Source organism: Streptopelia decaocto (genome assembly GCF_964273445.1).
Source record: "Streptopelia decaocto genome assembly, chromosome: Z".
Taxonomy (NCBI): Eukaryota; Metazoa; Chordata; class Aves; order Columbiformes; family Columbidae; genus Streptopelia; species Streptopelia decaocto.
In genome coordinates this window covers 35,540,947-35,562,577 of record NC_138657.1, presented here as the reverse complement: position 1 = coordinate 35,562,577, position 21,631 = coordinate 35,540,947, and the positions used below count along the sequence as shown (strand labels likewise).

Here is a 21,631-nt window from a genome sequence, read left to right as displayed (position 1 = left end):
CAACCTGAAAAAGTTGCAAGGAGTCAATAGATTCCCGCAGTGAGGGAGAGGAAGCCACAGAAGTCATTCCTCATTTCAGACAGACAAACTGTGGATATCAGGTTTCACTACACTGGTTGGGTTTTTTTTGCTGTTGGTGTTCCTGTTGGTTTTTTTCACCCAATAACAAAACCCTTAAGACAACGTACATCTTGAAAGAAGTATTCCTGAAGTATTTTGAATCAAATATTAAATTTTTTTAAAACATTTTGCATCTTGAGTATTCCCAAGGGATTTTGAAGTAGGTATTAAGATTCAGAAAACATATCTTTCTCTACTTCATTTTTACCTTTTCAAACCACTGACATCTTAAAGGTGGAAATGAGATGCATATTGTGTTGAAAGTCACATCCAGTTCGTGATTCCTTGAATAAGTTGTATGTTGTGGCTTTTGCTGTTTTAACAGCAGCAATGTTCAGACACACACATATGCAGCAACTAGGAAAAAGCACAAAAGAAAACAGAATATATTTTTCTTATAGACTGAGAAGGATATTTTCAGATAATGAAGCAGTATAGCCTGAAATACAAGTCTTCGATTAGTTTTTATTACTTACTGTTACAACTTTCAACTTCAGAATTATGACACATTTCTTTACTATGCTTTCTACTCAAAGACAGGTCTGCAGCTAACCTAAAGACAGCACTTCTGCATTATTTTTTTCATTTATCTGGAATAATTTATTTAGCACCACATATACTCATGATGCTCTGGCAAACAAACAGGCCCCTCTGCTTAGAAGATCAGACAGCTCAAGGACCTCATCTTGTGAGCTGCTCCGTACTTGAATATCTCAATGCAAACATTAAACTTCCTAAGGAGAGCAGACTGACAGCTCCAGAACTTCATTGTCCAGCAACAAGCAGGTAGGTAGTAAGTGACCATCACTAATGGTCACAATAAATCTCCTGCTACTCCACTGGGTCAGATAGCATCTGACAGTATTGAGGCAGATGCTTTTCCCATTTGCAGAAGTCACAGCCCAGCCCATACACCACACAGTTGAGCAATCAATCTCAGATAGTTAGTTAGGTGTAGTGTAACTTTAGGAAAAAAGGGACAGAATATGGTCTTTTTTACTCTAAGCCACAGTCTCCCAAGACAATAGGACTTCTTAAGAGATAGTCTCTGCTCATTTGAGAGTTACTAACCCCTAATAATACGGCAAAATAACAGTCAAACTTGACTCTTGTCTGATTCTAGAATCATTCATAGTCCTGCTTTAGACTACAAGATTTGTTTTCACTTTCTTATTTTCTCTCAAAATCAAAACTACTTTCACACAGCAGCTTTCTACAGCTTGCCTTTTTTTTTTTTTCCCGATCTCTATATCCCAAGACCTTTGCTTACAATCATTACTACTTAGCAGATACAGTAAGTCAAATTATTTCTTCTCTCAGTTAATTGCAGTGTTTCACCATGAAATACACAGGAATGATTCCTGCTTCATTAAGGTTTTGAGGCATGCATCGCAGCACCAGTAGCTTAAATCAAAACATATGGAAGGAGCTAGTGAATTAGACATGAGAAGCCCACTTGAAGGGGAAAGGGAAAACAAAAAAAGACCAGTGAGATTCAGAATACTGTTGACAACACGTGGCATTCAGTCACTAATTTTACACGTTAATGCTCCTCCTGACTGAAATGCAGCCCTCCATCTAAAGAGTGATTTCAAAAAACTTGATCAATGTTAAGCAACTGTCAGCATCATTCAGGAGGGGGTTTTATAATATTTTGCTTATATCCAAAGCATTTCTGAAAGAAAGACTACTTTGTTATATAATCACAGTTAAGAAAAAAAAAACACAGTTAAGTGATTGTTAAGTCTACTTCTAGTTATTACTCAGAGATTTTTTTATGGTCCTTTCCCCCTGAATGTTCTGAATACAGTTCTAGAAATTTAATGACACACTGCAATAATCCATTACTGGTCTGAATAATGAGACAGCAACAGCACAATTTCTACAGGAAAGTGCTATGTAACCGGCTATGTTTTATGTGCATGCAGTGACAATTTATTGGATATCAAGGTAAGTTTTTACACATTCCACCTCCAAAACATGAAACAAAGATAATTTTGATACCACTTGCATTGGTAATTCTCGGAAAGACCCTCCATAACATATCAGATTCATATAAACATGAGTGTACATGACAAATTCTCAAAGCCAATAAATGTATGATGCACAAGGGCACCAGCAAGATTTTTTTCTGAACTATCACACAGCAGCTCTTAAGATTGTATCGTGCATTAATTAAAAGCTAAAACTCTGGAAGAGGATATCTAACCACATCAACCATGCTGAACTGATGCATGCTGTTCTGCAAACAATAAATTTTCTGCATCATAGAAGAAGCCAGTTAAAAGCCGAATCACTTATTTTTACAAGACTTCATATTAGCATTCACATTCTGTTACGATTAAGTGAAAAGCCCTCACACAGCAGGCCCCTGTTGAAACACCAGAGGCTGAATTTAACAATAGCCTGATGCCGCCCTCAAGTGGTCCGACCTAGGAAGCACATTTAGGAAAATTTGCTCAGAAATTCTATCTGCCTTTTGAATAGATTATTCTCTAACTGAAAAGACAGAATGCCAGTTTGTAACAAAGAGACAGCGATATTTCACTCTTGATACCTGGGTGTGGCATTTTTCGTTCTACCCACTTGCCAAAGTACACATTATTTCAATTATAGAGCACACACTAGAATCAGGATGTCTTTCATTGGGAACCAATGTGTTTTTCACTACCACAAGAATTTTTTAATATGTCCTAGTGTGGCCAGACAGGCCATAAGGAATTTTTAGAAGTGCTCAGAGAGTTCCAACTCAAGCCTGTGTAAATGACAAAGGCAAAATTTTGTTAAGAGCATTTGAAAAGTGCTTCAATAAAACATACATAAAATTACACTTACTGTAATCTTCTAACATCTTGGCTGGAAGTCAAGTTCAGTAAGCTATATTTGTTTAATCTCCTGCCTCTCATTCCTGATTTCCCATCATCCTCTTATCTGTCTTAAAATTCACCTTCTTCCTTTTCATTACACTACATAATCCTTACATTTATGATTATTCCCCATCTTTCTTATTCTATTTTGTTCAGTTAGACATTGTTCCATTTGCAATGTATTCATTTTTAGAATGTATTTATTTTCTTACCTCATTTTGCCACATTACCTTTGAAACACATCAGATGCAGTTTATTTCATAAGTCTTAGCAGCTCAAGATAAGCAACTAATAAAATATATCCTTGTGAAAGACTGATCAAAAGTTACTTTGCTTTTAAATCTATCCCAGTGTTTTTCAAAATGGGAACTCCAATCAAGTTCAGGCTGACCATAATAAGTAAGAAAAATGCAGAGCTAGCCAGCAATAACTTACTTTGTTTGGGGCAGGAAAAGAGGTAGAATTTTAATGGCTGGCCTCAAGTGACTAGATTAGCCAGGGAACAGTCACAGATCAGTTCCTTCAGGACAGTGAAGAATGTTTGAAATACCTGCACCCACCAACTACTGCAATTTTTCAATTCCTTAATCCAGGTACACTACACGTTCTCCCGATTCAGAAGTTCAAAAGAGAGAAAAATCCAGAAAACACACAAAATATTAACTTATCCTGTGATTACATCACAATAGCAACCAAACAAATTAATGTTGTGCTGCAAAGATTTACAATTTACAGTATTGGCAAGTATATTCACATCAGGTATACACCTTTGTTTCCACTTTTTCATAAACATAAGGAAAGTATTAGTGAGCTTTCCTAAATATTCTAGATACAGGAAAACATAGGAAGACTAAGATTCAACCTGAAGTTTGGGGGCTGAAGTTCGACTGCCACACTAACAGAACAGCTTTTTGTTTGGCTGTAACCACTCCCGGACAGCTTATCGTTAATACAACATATATAAATATGCTTTGTACCTTTTCACAGTTAAATTATGTACTGATACTTCTTCATGCATATTTTTTAAAAGTTTATTATAAAAGTACTGTAAAACAAAACTACATAAGAATCTACCTTTTTAACCACATGTAGACATTCATTCATCATTTTTTCCAATTAAAAAATTACTATTTCGATAACTCATCATATTTAAATGTATGCAGCTACACAAGAGGACAAGAACATCAGGCAGAACGTGTTAAACACATGAATCTGACCAAAAGTTTTTATTTCAAAATCTGCTTCTCTTGTAAAAACTTTTGACCTGACTTGGCAGCAGAAATGTTGTCGTTCTCTTTGATGCGGGCAATCTGGCAGGCAGCGCAGAACTGGCCTCTTGCTATCCAAACAGCAGTCCACTGGGATTGCTGTGCAGCCGACAAAGGTCCAGACACCTCTGTGTAAAGGCAAACAAGAACTCATTTACATTACATTTTGCTTTCTTTTTTAAGCCAAGTAACACATGTACATATTATGCATATATTTTAAATCAAGCGAGCATTTGAGATGGCCACCAGCTCACTCAACTCTCAAAATATTTTATAAAATGAAAATTTTAGGTAGACTGCAAGTTGCACCATTTTAGGGTGGTTTTTTTGTTTGTTTTTTTTTAAGTCACTATCACTAATTATCTGACTTTATCAACATTATCAGTGTAAATATCAGGTCTATCAGCTGAGAAAATGAGAGCATGCTCATTTACAGGTAACAAGGTTGAAAATCGCACTATTGTCTGAGCTCACACGGGGATTAACAGTGACTGATTGACATCCCAAGATAGTTGCAGTCCATCAGGGGATAGAAAGGGGACAGGGGACATTATCCACATTCTCTTACCATTTATGTCCTGTAAGCTAGACACAATCATGCATTTTTCAAAACAGAAAATGCAGTCTGTTCATAACAGCTCTGATTCTCTTTTTCTCCATTTCTTTTCCTTTAGTGTTTGAAATAAGTGTATTCCACATTCTGATTAACATGGTCCATCAAAAAGATGGACTCAATTTCAAAGCAGTGTATTTCACAATGGCAACACGCTACAACTACACGAAAACTTACAAATTCAGAGCATACCCTGGGAAACAATGCTTAAAAATAAGGGGGCCCAGGAGGGTTGGACATGCTTCAAGCAGGAGGTTTTGAGTGCGCAGGAACAGGCTATACCAGTGTGCCGAAAGGCTAGCCGGCGGGGAAGACAACCGGCTTGGCTAAACAGGGAGATTCTGAATGAAATCAGAAATAAAAAGAGACTTTACCGACTGTGGAAAAAAGGGCTGGCTACTTATGAAGAATTTATGGAAATAGCTAGATCATGCAGAAAAAAAATCAGGGAAACAAAAGTGCAATTTGAAGTTAATTTGGCCAATTCTGTCAGGGATAATAAAAAGTCCTTCTTCAAATATGTTAACAACAAAAGGAGGGGCAAGGAAAATCTCCATTCTCTGTTGGACTCTGAGGGAAATATAGTTAACAAAGATGAGGAGAAAGCTGAGGTACTTAATACCTACTTTGCCTCAGTTTTTACCAGTAAGACAGGTGGCCCTCAGGACAACTCATGTCTGGAGGTGGTTGACAGAGATAGGAACCCAAATAGGCCCCTTGTATTCCAGGAGGAAATAGTTGGTGATTTACTGAGCCATCTGGATCCTCACAAGTCAATGGGACCAGATGGGATCCATCCTAGGGTGATGAGGCAGCTAGCAGAAGAACTTGCCAAGCCTCTCTCCATCATCTTCCAACAGTCCTGGCTCACTGGGGAGGTCCCATATGATTGGAAATTGGCCAATGTTACCGCAGTCCACAAAAAGGGCTGCAAAGCTGACCCTGGCAACTACAGGCCTGTCAGCCTGACCTCAGTGCCTGGCAGGGTTATGGAGCAGATCATCCTGGATGCAATCACACAGCACCTTCAGGATGGACAAGGGATCAGACCCAGCCAGCATGGGTTTAGGAGAGGCAGGTCCTGTCTGACCAACCTGATCTCCTTTTATGATCAGGTAACTCACCTGGTGGATGAGGGGAAAGCTGTGGATGTGGTCTATCTGGACTTCAGCAAGGCCTTTGACACTGTCTCCCATAATATACTCCTGCAAAAGCTGGTAGCCCATGGCTTGGACAAGTGTACTCTCTGCTGGGTTAAGAACTGGCTGGAGGGCCGGGCCCAGAGAGTGCTGGTGAATGGGGCTGCATCTAGCTGGCGGCCAGTCACTAGTGGTGTTCCCCAGGGGTCGGTGTTGGGTCCAGTCCTATTTAACATCTTTATTGACGATTTAGATGAAGGGATTGAGACCATCATCAGCAAATTTGCTGATGACACCAAGTTGGGAGGGAGTGTTGACCTGCTGGAAGGCAGGAGGGCTCTGCAGAGGGATCTGGACAGACTGGAAAAATGGGCTGATTCCAATGGGATGAAGTTCAATAAGGCCAAGTGCCGGGAGCTGCACTTTGGTCACAACAACCCCCTGCAGCGCTACAGGCTGGGCGCAGAGTGGCTGGAGAGCAGTCAGACAGAAAGGGACCTGGGGGTACTAATTGACAGGAAGCTCAACATGAGCCATCAGTGTGCCCAGGTGGCCAAAAAGGCCAATGGTATCCTGTCCTGTATCAAAAATAGCGTGGTCAGCAGGACAATGGAAGTGATCCTTCCCCTGTACTCTGCATTGGTGAGGCCACACCTGGAGTATTGTGTTCAGTTCTGGGCCCCTCAGTTCAGGAAAGACATTGAAGTGCTGGAGCGAGTCCAGAGAAGAGAACAAGACTGGTGAAGGGACTCGAACACGAGATCTATGGGGAGAGGCTGAGGGAGCTGGGGTTGTTTAGTCTGGAGAAGAGGAGGCTTAGAGGTGACCTCATCACTCTCTAGAACTACCTGAAGGGAAGTTATAGCCAGGTGGGGATTGGTCTCTTCTCCCAGGCAGTTAGCAATAGGACAAGGGGGCATGGGCTTAAACTCTGCCAGGGGAAATTTAGGCTGGATATTAGAAAGAAATTCTTTACAGAGAGAGTGGTCAGGCATTGGAATGGCCTGCCCAGGGAGGTGGTGGACTCGCCGTCCCTGGAGGTTTTTAAACTGAGATTGGACATGGCGCTTAGTGCCATGATCTAATAAACGGACTAGAGTTGGACCAAGGGTTGGACTCGATGATCTCTGAGGTCTTTTCCAACCCAGTCGATTCTGTGATTCTGTGATTCTGTGAAATGGTTTAATGAATAATCAAGTTTCAGTAACCTTTTTATAAATGTTCTATGTTCCATCCACCTGCTGTACAGACAAAATCGAGATGATAGTTGAATTTGTCCTAAATGCCTCTCCAAGTGTCTTCTTCCACTGAGGTCACCACTGCTGTGATTCTGTTTTTCAGCTCATCCAGATTAGTCTGTAGTGGTGGCACAAAAACATGGTATTTGATGTACCCCCACAAGAAAAAGTCAAAGGGTGTAATGTCTGAGGGTCTTGGGGGCCATCTTTTTGAAACATCCTGTAGTTTCCAGAGACTGATTTCTAATTAATTGTGGCTAACAACAAGCAGCTTCATATGGCTTTTCTCCCAGTCTCAAAACAAAAGGAGTAAGATGTCATAAATTCTATACAAACATAAAGTCTTACCTATGCAAATTTATACTTTCAAAACTACAGGACTTCAAATACAGCTGACTCTTCTCTCTCATACACTTTTTATTTCAGTTCTGCAATTTTGCCTTTTGCTTTTTTGCCTTGTGGCTCTCTTTTTGTTTCCATTACTTCATTGTAAATCTTTTTTTAACACATTTATGCTGCTGCTAATGGAACCATAGAAGAATGTTGGAAGAGACCTTCTCTTTCTCTCCAGCACTGGAGACTGCATACTCCACTTTACTGCTCAGATGAGAGACAACTTTGAAGTCAGGTCCACATTGCTCAGGGGCTTTTCTAGTCAAGCTCTGAGCATCTCCAAGGATGAAGATGCCACAGCCTCTCAAAACAACCTGCTCCAGCATTTGACCCCCACTCACTGTGAACAACTTTTTCCTAATATCTATTCAGAATTTCTCCTCCTGTAATATTAGCCCATTTCTTCTCATCCTTTCCCTCTGCACCTCCAGGAACCTGTCTTCTCTACTATCACCCATTAGATCACTGAAAACATAAACTAGAAAGCACCCTCCACGCCATCCCTTCTTCAAGACAAAACAACCCAGTTTTTCAGAGTCTCTCTGTATATCATAGAATCATAAAATAGTTAGGGTTGTAAGGGACCCTCAAAAGTCATCTAGTGCAACCTCCCTGCAATAAGCAGGAACATCTTCAACTAGACCAGGTTGCCCAGAGGCCCATCCAGCCTGGCCTTGAATGTCTCCAGGGATGGGGCATCTACCACCCCTACGGGCAGACTGCCAGTGTTTCACCACTCTTATTGTAAAAAATTTCTTCCTCGTGTCTAGCATGAATCACCTCTTTTAGTTTAAAATCATTACCCCTTGTATTGCTGTAACGTGCCCTTCTAAAAAGTCTGTCCCCATCTTTCTCATAGGTTCCTTTTAAGTACTGAAAAGCCGCAATAAGGCCTCCATGGATTCTTCTCCAGGCTGAACCCCAACTCTCTCAGCCTGTCCTCACAGGAGAGCTGTTCCAGCCTCTGATCATCTCGGTGGCCTCCTCTAGACCCTCTCCAACAGGTCCATGTCCTTCCTGTACTGCGGGCTCCAGAGCCAGATGCAGGACTCCAGGTGAGGTCTCAGCAGAGCAGAGGAGCAGAATCATGGCCCTCGACCTGCTGGCCACAATGCAGCCCAGGATACAATAGGCCTGAAGGGCTGCTGTCCCAGTTTTGTTTAAAACAAGCCCAGTTTCTCTTTCAGTGAATTTTCCTTTCAGCTAAGTTCTTCTGAGTAACTGCACTTTTCTGAATCTGGGTGCATGTTTTTTCAGACACAGTTCACTCTGGAGCTGATAATGGTAGCAATGGTGTGCAGAAGAGCCACAGGTATAGACTTATTGCTATGGCAGCCAAGGTTACTGATAAATTTCGCACATCCCATAGGTGAGAGGGGCTTACTTGCAAGGAGGGGAAGACAGAACAGGTGAGTAAAACGGACGAACTAAGTATTTAATCCCATACACATCATATACCCTATAAAAGTGGGAGATCACAAGGGTCTCATTCTCTTTGACGATGGCCAGCATCTGAAGAGGACCCTGCCTGTCGTGTCTGCAATCTGAGACTGGTTCAAGACCCTGCATCCCTGAGTCCAGTACCAGTTTACTGCGGAGTCCAGCCCAGGACTTCTAAGTGCCTGCCCTGCAGACGCTGGAGCAACACCAGCCCTGCCGCAGGCAGGTCTGGGAAATTCAAGGTTGCTTTTGTATAGTTTGTATTATTTTCTCTATTTATTGTTAGCATTAGTAAAGCATTTTTAATTTTTTCCAACTTGTAAGTCTCTCTCCCTTTTCCTCCTTTTACCTTTCCTAGTGGGGAGGCTGGGTGGCTTAACAGAGAAGGTCTGCCACGATTTATTGTCACCCTGCAGTAAAAGGCGACAGCTGCAAGTGCACATTGCTGGCTCATGTCCAATCTTTCATTCACCAGTACCCCCAAGTCCTTCTCTGCAAGGCTGCTCTCAATGCCTCCATCCCCCAGCCTGTATTGATACTGGAGGTTGCCCAAGCCCAGCTGCAGGACCTTGCACTTGGCCTTGCTGAACCTCATGAGGTTCACATGGGCCCACTTCTCAAGCTTTTCCAGGTCCCTCTGGGTGGCATCCTGTCCCTCAGGAGTGTCAACTGCACCACTCAGCTTTGTGCCACCCACAAACTTGCTGAGGTTGCACTCGTTCCCAATGTTTGTGTCATTGATGAAGATATTAAATAATACTGGTCCCAGTATGGACCCCTGAGTCACATCACTTGTTACGGTGTCCATCCAGACATTGTGCCATTGACCACCACACTCTGGGTGCAACCATCTGGCCAGTTCCTCATCCACCAAACAGTCCACCCACCAAATCCACACCTCTCCAATTTAGAGAGAGGATGTTGTATGGCACCACATCAAATATTTTATAGAAGTCCAGACAGACAACATCAGTAGCCCTTCTGTATGGGGATATAGCGGAAGATTTGGCGACATTAGTTAAATGAAAATACACTCAAGTGACTTGCACCTGTCTGTAGAAAAAGCATATACATCACACTAATTGTTTTACTGCCCTTGTGTGCTTGATGAGTAGAACCTCCGTGCTAGACAACATAGGCCTGTGAGAAACTCTAGGCACCTTATCACTATTTTTGAGATTCCTGCTTTGTTGTGAGAAAAAGTGAGAGGCTGTGCCTGCCTGAAGCCTTGAAATACAGGCGAGCTCAGTAGGCCCGGTGATCTTCCAGCAGGGCTGAACTTACCAGCACCTGCATCCCCGCTGGTGTCACCTCTGCCTGGGAGCTCAGGTGTGGCTTTGGAGATCCCCCAGTAGAGAGGTAACTAAAATAAAACTTGCTCTTTGCAAATGCATTTGTGGCCTCTGGCTCTTCTTGCGTCATGCCTGCTTATGTGTACACACTTCCTTAGTCCACTGACATTGTTACTCTGTCATAGAAGGTGACTAGGTTTGTCAGGCAGGACTTGCCCTTGCTACCTATGCTAGCTGTCTCGAATCACCTCCCTGTCCTCCATGTGCCTTAGCATAGCTTCCCGGAGGATCTGTTTCATGACCTTCCCAGGCACAGATGTGAGGCTGACAGGCTGGTAGCTCAGAGGGTCCTCCTCTCTACCCTTTTTAAAAAGGAGTGTGATGTTTCCCTTTTTCCAGTCACCAGGAACTTCATGTGACTGCCATGACTTCTCAAATGTCATGGAGAGTGGTTTGGCAACTACATCAGCCAATTCCCTCAAGACTCTGGGATGCAGAGACTCATGGGCTCCAGCCTCCATCTCAGTGGCTCACAACCAGACTCCCTACAGCATGTCACACAGAATCACAGAATCGACTGGGTTGGAAAAGACTTCAGAGATCATCAAGTCCAACCCTTGGTCCAACTTCAGTCCATTTACTAGATCATGGCACTAAGTGCCATATCCAATCTCAGTTTAAAAGCCTCCAGGGACAGTGAGTCCACCACCTCCCTGGGCAGGCCATTCCAATGCCTGATCACTCTCTCCGTAAAGAATTTCTTTCTAATATCCAGCCTAAATTTCCCCTGGCAGAGTTTAAGCCCATGCCCCCTTGTCCTGTTGCCAGCTGCCTGGGAGAAGAGACCAATGCCCACCTGGCTATAACTTCCCTTCAGGTAGTTCTAGAGAGTGATGAGGTCACCTCTAAGCCTCCTCTTCTCCAGACTAAACAACCCCAGCTCCCTCAGCCTCTCCCCATAGATCTCGTGTTCGAGTCCCTTCACCAGTCTTGTTGCTCTTCTCTGGACCCGCTCCAGCACTTCAATATCTTTCCTGAACTGAGGGGCCCAGAACTGAACACAATACTCCAGGTGTGGCCCCACCAATGCAGAGTACAGGGGAAGGATCACTTCCCTTGTCCTGCTGACCACGCTATTTTTGATACAGGACAGGATACCATTGGCCTTCTTGGCCACCTGGGCACGCTGTTGGCTCATGTTGAGCTTCCTGTCAATTAGTACCCCCAGGTCCCTTTCTGCCTCACTGCTCTCCAGCCACTCTGTGCCCAGCTTGTAGCTGCAGGGGGTTGTTGTGGCCAAAGTGCAGGACCCGGCACTTGGCCTTGTTGAACTTCATCCCATTGGAATCAGCCCATTTTTCCAATCTATCCAGATCCCTCTGCAGAGCCCTCCTGCCTTCCAGCAGGTTGACACTCCCTCCCAACTTGGTGTCATCAGCAAATTTGCTGATGATGGTCTCAATCCCCTCATCTAAATCGTCAATAAAGATGTTAAAGAGGACTGGACCCAACACTGACCCCTGGGGGACACCACTAGTGACTGGCCGCCAGCTAGATGCAGCCCCATTCACCAGCACTCTCTGGGCCCGCCCTCCAGCCAGTTCTTAACCCAGCAGAGAGTACACTTGTCCAAGCCATGGGCTACCAGCTTTTGCAGGAGTGTATTATGGGAGACAGTGTCAAAGGCTTTGCTGAAGTCTACATAGACCACGTCTACAGCTTTCCTCTCATCCACCAGGTGGGTCACCTGATCATAAAAGGAGATCAGGTTGGTCAGACAGGACCTGCCCCTCCTAAACCCATGCTGGCTGGGTCTGATCCCTTGTCCATCCTGAAGGTGCTGTGTGATTGCATCCAGGATGATCTGCTCCATAACCCTGCTAGGCACCGAGGTCAGGCTGACAGGCCTGTAGTTGCCTGTAGTTGTAGATGTCTGCATCTTCCTTGTACTGGTGAGCCCTAAACTGCAGAGAGCATTGCAGATGCTATCTTTCAAGTAATGAATTGAGGAGGTTAATTAATTCCCCCAGTTCAGATGCTGCTAATGATGCCCAGAGTGGGCTTGGCCTTCATTGCTACAATGGCATGTTGTTCAGCTTGCTGTCTGCCAAAATTTCCAGACTCTGCTTTGCATGGCAGCTCTCTAGCCATCAATTCCCAGTGTACCTGTTGCAGGAGGCTGGTCCCTTCCAAGTGTAGGAAGTCTGAACCTGACTTTTTTGAACTTCAAAAGGTCCCCATCAGTCCACCTCTCCACCTTGTTGAAGTAGCTCTGAATATGAGCCCTGACCTCCAGCTTATCAGCCATTCCCCTCTCCAATCTGGTGTCATCTGTGGTCTTCTTAAGGGTGTACTCATCCTATTTTCTGGATGACTGATGAAGACATTAAATGTTAGCATCAGTACGATAAAGCCTTGAAGAAGGCCATGCCTAACCAGCCACTATCCTGAACTCCTAGTCTTTGAGCCTACCGGTCCAGTCAGTTTTCCACTCACCTGGTAATCTGCCAAACCAGTGCATGTTTCTCCACTTTGGATAAAAAGAGACTGTGTCAGAAGTTTTGCTCTTCCCATACTCACACTGCTAATCATATCCTTGTACGTGGAAATCAGGTTGGTCAGGTACAAGTTGGCCAGGTAAATCTGTGCCTGCTATTCCAAATCACCTTCTCCTGATGTGCCTGGAATAACGGCTCCATTATCTTCCTGGAGACTTCAGTTACGCTGCCTGGCTTGAAGTTCCCCAAGTCCACCTTAGCATTCTTCAGGATAGCTGTAATGCTTGCCTCTTCCAGTCATAAGGTACTTCACTCAGGCACCATGTCTTCTCAAATATCACACAGAGAGGCTTCACAATGACACTCCCTCGGTATCACTGGATGCATCTCACTCAATGCCACGAATTTCTGTGTATGTCTAGGTTGCTTAAGAAGTCCCTAATTCAATCTTCTTTTACCACGCCCCAAACTTGGCCTCTAACCACCCAGATCTAGGGGACCTGACAGCAGACCTTGCCAGTAAACAAAAAGCAAGAAAAGATGTTGAGTAACTCAAGATTTTCTACTTCCTTTCTCACGAGACCTACCACCCATTTCTTCAGCAGGTCTACATGTTCCTTAGTCCACTCCTGCTGCTCAGGCAGCTGTAACAGTCTTTCTTATCCACCAAAAATTTCAGTTTCAGGTGAGCTTACCTCTTCTACTCCATCTGAACAATGTTTATGTCTTTCATGTAGCCCATCCCCACTTCCACCTATGTACAAGTGCCTTCCGTACTTGAATTCAATCACAGCTCTCCATTCAGCCATGTGGACCTCCTGCCACATCACCTCAGCGTGTGAACTTCAAAACATGCAATTCCTATGCCTTAAGTAGGCTATTATTGACAATCAAAAAGCTGTCTTGGGACTCTTTACTCTCCACAGTTGCCTCCCATGGGATGCCATCTACAAGCTCACTCAAGAAGCTGAAGTCCATTCTTTGAAGATGAGGATCATTGTTCCACTACACACTTTACCTTTTCCTGCAGTAATACATGGGATGAACTCAGGAAACCACTTTTGTAACACACTGATGAAGTGCTACTACTAATCATAAATACAGCCCAGACAAAAACCTCTTACAAAGGTAAATGTACCCACATGAAGGTCTCAAACAATTTCATAAACATGATTTTTTATTCCTCTACAATAGATGGCACATCCTTCTATTTATGCAGATGGTTTCTGTAATGTACACGGCCTCTCATTCACCTCTGAGGATAACAACAGTAAAGATGACACAGATAGGTATCTCCATCCATATCCAAACAACCCAGACAAAGCAATACCCTTGCCCTGCAAATGCTTAAATGTGCAAGGAACCAAGTTGTTTTACATGTTTACCCTATTTTTTACAAAGAGGGTGAGGGTGCTAAGCCTGTTTACAGCATACCTCACACACGCACATACACACACAGACACCACATATCCCCTTCCCCCCCCGCCCCCAACAAGATCAGGACAGTTATAAAACACAGTCAGAACTTTTTGTTGTTATTCTATTTAAGAAAAGCTGTCTGAAGGAAAATTCCAATTATTACAAAATGTCTACCCTTGCATTGCGTATTTTGCATTTAAAGTAGTCAGCATATCATATCCCATATGGCTTTACTATGGGACAGAAAACTTGAGTTTAAAACACAGGAATATAATTCTACCTTCTTGTGTTCCCAGAATCCTCTGTAAAACAATCACATCAGCCTGACCTTCATGCTGGTGTTTAACAACTCTTCTGAGACCAGAATGACAGGTTTTCCACAATTCTCTTAGCTAAGCTTCATTGGATATAAGTAAGCATCCTAAACACTGAACTACAATCACCATGCATCTTGTTTGGCCACAGAGCTGAAATTCCCTTTCTGTTTGTGCAGAAATAACAGAAGGCCCCAGGCTAGCTTGTGATTTAATGACAATCAGAGTCTCCAGAGAGACCAAGATGCAATCCAGAGAGGTGTCTCATAGCAAAAAGTGAACTGTACCATGCCTTCCACTTAGATCTTTTGATTCAAAACTTGAATGTTTCAATCTCACAGCTGGAAAAGCAAATGCTGTTTGCTCTACTGTGAATAAAACCAGAAGCAATTTTGTGGACACTGCTGTGTCATTAAATGATAAAAAAGCCCCAATACTGAGAACTGAATTAGGTTTTTCTAATTATAAAAGAGGTAGCGATGAGCTGATGAATTACACCAAGGATATACCCAAGTGTTCCCACTAAATTGAAATCCAGACACAATTCACTGGGTAAAGTTTTTGGACTAAAAATTAAATCAAGTTAAACCCTTTTGCAGAAATTATTGTAAAGAAAAAAGAATGAGCACTATCAATAAGCAGCAGTGTCATTTGCAACCTAATAATTGATTTTGTTCCAATCAACAGGCTACATACAGAAAGAAAGACCTATTTAAGTACTGTAACGTTAGCTTTGTCACCACAGCTTATTGGAATCTCCTCTCTGTGCATGAGTACAAAGATGTTATACACAGGTGGATGAGCTCTGATGCAAATCAAGGTGACAAGCTTCCTTGGCTTGCACTGGGTTATTTGACAGAGACAGACCCCTAACACCGAGCTGAATCAGAGAGGATCAACCACTCTCTGAAGCCACACATACTCACCTCAAGATTTCTGCACCTGTGGACTGAGCAAAAGACCCAGAGAGAACAACACTGGAAATACACAAGTTCCCAGTGCCATGCAAGAAAGCAGAAGGGCCTTTCATGAGAATATCCCTCTTCCTGCCTTAACACAACATAAACAGGCACAGATTTTCACTGCAGCATGACCCCATTCAATTACTACCTTCAGTTTAGTTGGTCTCTTTTCTCCTCACATCTCCCTTTCATTTTCCACACAGACATTTTCCTTCCTGAAATGAAGCTTCTGGAAGTGTTATTCCACCCATACCACATACAATGTAGTCTAGATCTTACTATAACAATAAAACAGAGGCACACAGATAAATAGCACTATCTTAACTCTGCCAGAGTAAGTGACCTTTTAAGAGACCAAAACACTGTGGCTCCAACCAGCTGCTTCAGCAAGTGCTAGCTGCTGTGGTCTCAAACACTGATCACAACTCCTTGCTGATGCATTTAAAGACTGCCTGCTCCTGGAGAAGAAAAAAAAAAAAAAAAAAAAAGGTATCTGTAGCACAAATGTACATTTTACAAATGAATGGACAAAACTGTTCCTGTTTTGCAAGAGGATACACTCCAAGGACCCTGAGAGCTTTAAACACAAGCCACAAGCAAGGCACAACACTCTTCCCTCCTCCCCACTATGAGATAGTAGGGTGGGGCTTTTCCACATCTAGTTTCCATTTTTCAAGCAACATAGACTATCAATGCAATGTTTCATCAAGTTTCTAGAGAATTCACTATCTTCTTCACAGTAAGACTTTTACATTGGCAAAATTTGACAGAAGCACAGCTACCACTACAACAAAACACCTGTTTCAGAATATAGTTATTCTCAACTGTGAGTCTTCTCCACTACTGAAACCTCAGTTGTAAAATACTAATTAGTACTTGACCTTCAGCCAAACCAACAGTACAAATCCTTCCTGACAAAGGGGCAAAGAACTAGAGATCCAGCCTCGCTTATTGTCCCTTTACCCTTCACATCTTCGGGGTATCTTCTCCTGTAAGGCTGTGTTTTAACCAAGTTAATTAAGACCAAGTTAACGAAGCTCAAACCTACTCAGTAACATCTTTATAAGTGTCGCTGGGTTTCCAACAGACAGGACATCCAACAGGATAATACTCATGGTTTTTACCCTATGTGAGCAGGATTGCCAGTTCTTTTTCACTTTTACGACAAGTTGAAAAGAGGTAATCTCTGTCTTCTGAATCTCTAGATGCCTTTTCTTCTCAGAAAAAAATATATAAAGGCTTTACCTGTCCACCTCTCACACTCCCACATTTCTTTCTCTAACACCTTTGGTGTTAAAACTGTACTCTGGAGAAGTGGTGCTCACATATACCCTGGTGTTTCTTATGGCATCTGCCTAAAAGCTTGCAAGTATCTTCCATCACAAAAACCAGTTAGCTGGGACTCCTCAATTTATCAGAAAGAAGAGTTGTTTTATTTTTACACCGGCAGACACATCTGTAACCTTAACTTCCGGAAAATTCCTTGTCTTGGAGATTCAGTTACAGTGTTGCATGAACAACTGTATGCAGCAACATAAGAAGTTACTATTCACTGCAGGACAAGGTCAACCCAATAATATCTGGAATCTTAAATGTATACATACATTATGCTGCTGATGTGCCAAGATGAAATTCCTCTAGCATCTTACAAGGCCCTACATACACAGTCAGATATTTTAATTTCAAGTCCTCGATTCCATCAAAATCACAATGTAGAAATAAATAACCAGTGTGATATGGAACTATCACAGCTGCCATTAAGACTATTGTTTTACCTCCTCTTAGCAGAATGAAGAGGCCTTATAAAGCAGCCATTAACAGTTTCCAACACATTGCAACATACTGATGCAGACCTCGTACAGCGTGTTCGGAATTTCACGTACAACACTTTTTCAAAAAGTTTTAGCAGTAGCCTACAGTGGTTTTACAAATATTTACATACCCCATTCAAAGAGCTGAGAAGTTTTCTTCCCAAAAGACATGAAAGATTGCTAAGTAGGTGCATCTTCAGATTTCAAATGCCTCATAAGATTGTTAACAGCTGACTGAAATACAAGATATATATAAACGCTGGAGAACCCCATTTTAACTAGCAGAATTGTTTCTGTCAGCAAGTCAGTAAGGCACACCACACAGAGACGATTCCCACATGCTAAATCTTTATTGTGCGAATGTTGTTCAGAGCATTTATTACCCTACATAGACACACATTCAAAAAAATACATTAACAGTGGCTAGTTGATGGGCGACATATTAAATCTATTTGGTGGTAATTTGTACGCATGCAGTTAATTCCTGTGGTGTAAAAATGTTAGCCAGGTGGCCAGCCCAACTGACGACCACCTAGAACATGCAGATGTACGTGATAGACAGATTGCCCACCCTCAGGCCCTTCATTCAGAACCATCCGGTATCCATTGGTCAGGCCCAGGTTAGCAGCACACTTCTTGCCAACAATCATTAAATGCCCAAGAAGCTGGAGGAAGAAAAAAAAAAAAAAAAAAGAAAAAAAACAACAAACAGGACACACACAAAAAGGGGAGAGGGCAGGAAGAGAAGGAAGAGTAGAGAACCATTCAGATAAGCCAGTAAGCTAATCCTTAGAAATTCAACCACTGCTTTTCAAATTGTTTTCTGCCTACAACTGACACTCCCCAAGAAAAGCTATAAGACTGACTATGCATACTATAGGGCAATAAAAAGAGCCATAGATTTTTTTCAAGCTAGACAGTAACAGACTACAAAAGTGTCACAGAATCTAAATCAATTTCACAGTTAAATCCCCCATTACTTCTTCAGGCAACACATATAATTCTGGTAGAAATTTTCTTTTATCATATAAAGGTTTACAAAAATTTTTAACTTGATGTTTATAGTTACAAATGAAAACTTCATCACCTCTCAGCCACTTTTTCCCTTTCTTCATCTCTGACCTGTCAAAAACCCCAAGCCCATATACGAGTAAGTACTACTGCCTGAAAACCATGAAAAAAGACATCAAGACTGCACTCCAATACAACAATGCATTTTGCACTGCAAATACATACCCAGAAACACATTTTGCTTTCTATCACTGCTTTTACTGGAAGACTTTAACTCTATTCCCCTTCTAAGCTAGGAAAAAACGATCATAATATCGGAAACCTATTTGCCTCTTTGAAATGTCAAGGGGAAAAGAGGAAGAGTCTAACAAATTATGAAATAATTAGAGGTACAGTTTGGTGTACAGAAAGTTTCTAGAGTACTTACAGATTCATCAGAATCTTCTGCTTCAGATAACCTGACAATTGGCTTCTTAGGAATCACTAGGAAATGTGTTGGAGCTTGGGGTGAAATATCATGGAACGCAAGGCACTGGAGAAAGAGCAAAGAGTTCAAACATTATTTGCTTCAGAGAAAGGCAAGAGGTTAAGTAAATCAATATTCCCCACTAAATACACACTTAAGCAGATTATCAGATACCTCAAGCAAATGGCCACAGAATCAGGAGCTGCTACTGCAACCACAACCATCTGCAGATGCCCATGCTGAGCATGCACTCTGCCATTGCCAACCAAGGGACATCTCTGACTTAACCTACCACATTTAACAACAAAACATCTGGTAGTTACTGGTTGAGTTATGCCACAAAGAGTGCATAATTATAAACACATATCTTACATTCTTCAAAATATGTATTTCCTAGATGCTTTCAGTTATTTGTGAATTAATAAAGTAAAATTTCTATGCAACTGCGTTGCTTTTTAATTCTCCCAAGAGGAACTGTGCCCTTTGCTGAGAGTAAAGGTGACAAAAAGCCTAAACTTTACTTATATTAACAATGCCTTATCTTGTAGACCTCCAATCTGTCCTATTTTAAGCTATATGTTAAAAGATAAAGCCCAGTTTTAAATCTCTGATGAAATGTTTTTTACTTACAACCGAAGAAGGGTGGTAAGCAAAGCATGGATGAATAGAACTAATTTGCACCTAATCAGATAAATCTTTGAGTTGATAATTTTGTAAGCAGTTTTTCTACCGTATGCGGTCCAGATAGCAGCACAATGCAAATGGCCAAATTGGGTCAAAGAACTTAATGAGCAGATGACCAGTAGCAAATAATTTTCTATGGGACAGAAAACAGAAGTGGCATTGAATAGAAACACAGTCACAAGAAGTCCATGAGTACATATATGGTAAACGAACTTTCATTCCTGCAAGTTTAGATTCCACTAAAAAAACAGTGATAAGGCTTAACTACACAGACTTTGTACTTTTTAATATCTCATTTTCTCTGAATGTGAATTAATGATTAAAATCCTTCCTTACATTTCTTCTTGTAACATTTCCAGCAACGTCTACAAACAACTCCAGAGAGTCAGCAAAATGAATTAAAGATCATCCACTATGGTCACCTAAACTCTGAAAGCAGTTCTACATTTCTGTGTAGTTTAAGGTGAAAATCAACTGAGATGCTGCAGGTAACTACTCTTCCAGAGAATATTCTGCACTGACAGCAGTCAGAGACGATGATATGCTCTCAAGCCACCAATCAAGGTCAACGGCTTGACTGTCAGTCAAGCTCAGTGCTCAGGTTACACTGCTGTAGCCACCACCACTGAGGAAAAACCTGATGTAGCTTTCACCTGGGTAAAGAATGCACACTGTCAATAAACACAGAGCAGTAACATAAGCATGATTTTCGGAAAGCATGAACATTTCTAATGGTCTTCAGACTAGTTGGCAGCTGCGGCATTTCTGTATCTATTGAGAAAACACTGTTAAAAGCTATGACTAATTTTCAAGCACACAAATCAGACCAACAGCACCTCTTGTGAGTCTGTAGATAATCCCTTATCTCAAAAGCAAATGTCCCTGCTACTGTTCAGTACATCAATTTAAAAAAAAAAATAAAATAAAAAGGGCTTACACTGGATACTAGTTTAGTTTATGTCTTGAACGTAATAGCTGCATTTTTTCATAAGCTAACCATTTCACTGAGCTCCTAGCATGCTGCCAGCATCCCTGAATGCCACCAGTCCCCACCTCACCACAGAAACCTATTTCTGCACCCTGCAGGATGACTAGTTACAGACTTCAGTGAAGAGCAAAAACAAAGCTGTAATTCTCTATAGTTCTTTAATAATCCCTCTCAGAGGCTCACAACCAAAGGCTGGCAGGCACAGCTGTATAACTTCCCTAACGCTATTGGGAGGCGTATCAAGACGTGTATTCCTGACGCGCAGAAACAGTTTTTTATGCTCCACTCCAAGCACATAAGCCCGGAGTCCACAAGGACATTGCCCGCGGGGGGTTAATCTAAAGTTTCACCACGACTCTCCTACGCCGAGTGTAAGAAACCTCGTCAGCAAAACCCGCAGGTCCTGCAGTGTCATAAGGCCGCGACACGGCGAACGCCAGCGGCCTCCTCCACACACAGGCCGGCGACAGAGCGGGGCTGGGGCTGGGGCCGAGGCAGAGCCGGCAGCCCCGCAACCGCCTCGTTGCCCGCCGGGCCGCGCACCGGAGCAGCCCAACGCGGGAGGCTGCGGAGAGGCCGCGTCTGTCCCGCCCGCCCCGCCGCGCTCCCGAGCACCTCAACGGCACCCCCAAGGCGGGCGGCTGCGCACCGCCCGCACCTGCTCGTCCTCATAGATGATGTTGGCGGGGATCTCCTTGCGGATGATCTTCCCAAAGATGGTGTCGCCGCCGGGGCGCGCGGCCTGCGCCTTGCTGATCTCGTCAGCCATGGCGGCCGCCCGATCCCACCGCACGGCGCCCGTCGCGCCGCGTTTCCCCTCGCGGCTACGCCCCCTGCAGCGCTCATTGGGTCGATACACTGCAGCAGGCCGCGCACAACTCGCGATTGGTAGTTTCGTCTGTCTTTTTCGCTCGTCCCCGCCCACTTAGCTGGTTCATCCTCGCTGATGCGAAGTAGAGGCGCGGAGGGATCTGAGTTGAAGGCGGCTGTTGGTGGTTTCGCGACTGTCTATCAAAGGTGTGCTGTACTCGAGTCTCGCGGCGTGGAAGTTGAGTCCCAGGAGAGGCAGTTGCAGCGAAATATTGTTGATTGCCGCATCACATTCAGC

The 21,631-nt window shown here is 42.9% G+C and overlaps 1 protein-coding gene across 1 annotated transcript; it reads right to left on the bottom strand.

Moving 5' to 3' along the window:
- Positions 1–17,703: 17,703 nt before the first annotated feature.
- HINT1 (histidine triad nucleotide binding protein 1) lies at positions 17,704–21,349 on the bottom strand. The gene is made up of 3 exons (XM_082075447.1): positions 21,182–21,349; positions 18,813–18,917; positions 17,704–18,039 (listed from the first exon to the last, which is right to left on the bottom strand). The coding sequence occupies exons 1-3, from the start codon at positions 21,290–21,292 to the stop codon at positions 17,875–17,877; spliced, it is 381 nt and encodes a 126-aa protein (XP_081931573.1). The 5' UTR covers positions 21,293–21,349; the 3' UTR covers positions 17,704–17,874.
- Positions 21,350–21,631: the final 282 nt, after the last annotated feature.

Coding starts and splice junctions, on each gene's coding strand:
- HINT1 (XM_082075447.1), bottom strand. CDS start 21,292: ATGGCTGACGAGATCAGCAAGGCGCAGGCCGCGCGCCCCGGCGGCGAC. Junction 18,918..21,181: donor TCATCTATGAGGACGAGCAG/GTGCGGGCGGTG, acceptor CTCTTTCTCCAG/TGCCTTGCGTTCCATGATAT. Junction 18,040..18,812: donor CAGAAGATTCTGATGAATCT/GTAAGTACTCTA, acceptor TTCTTCCTCCAG/CTTCTTGGGCATTTAATGAT.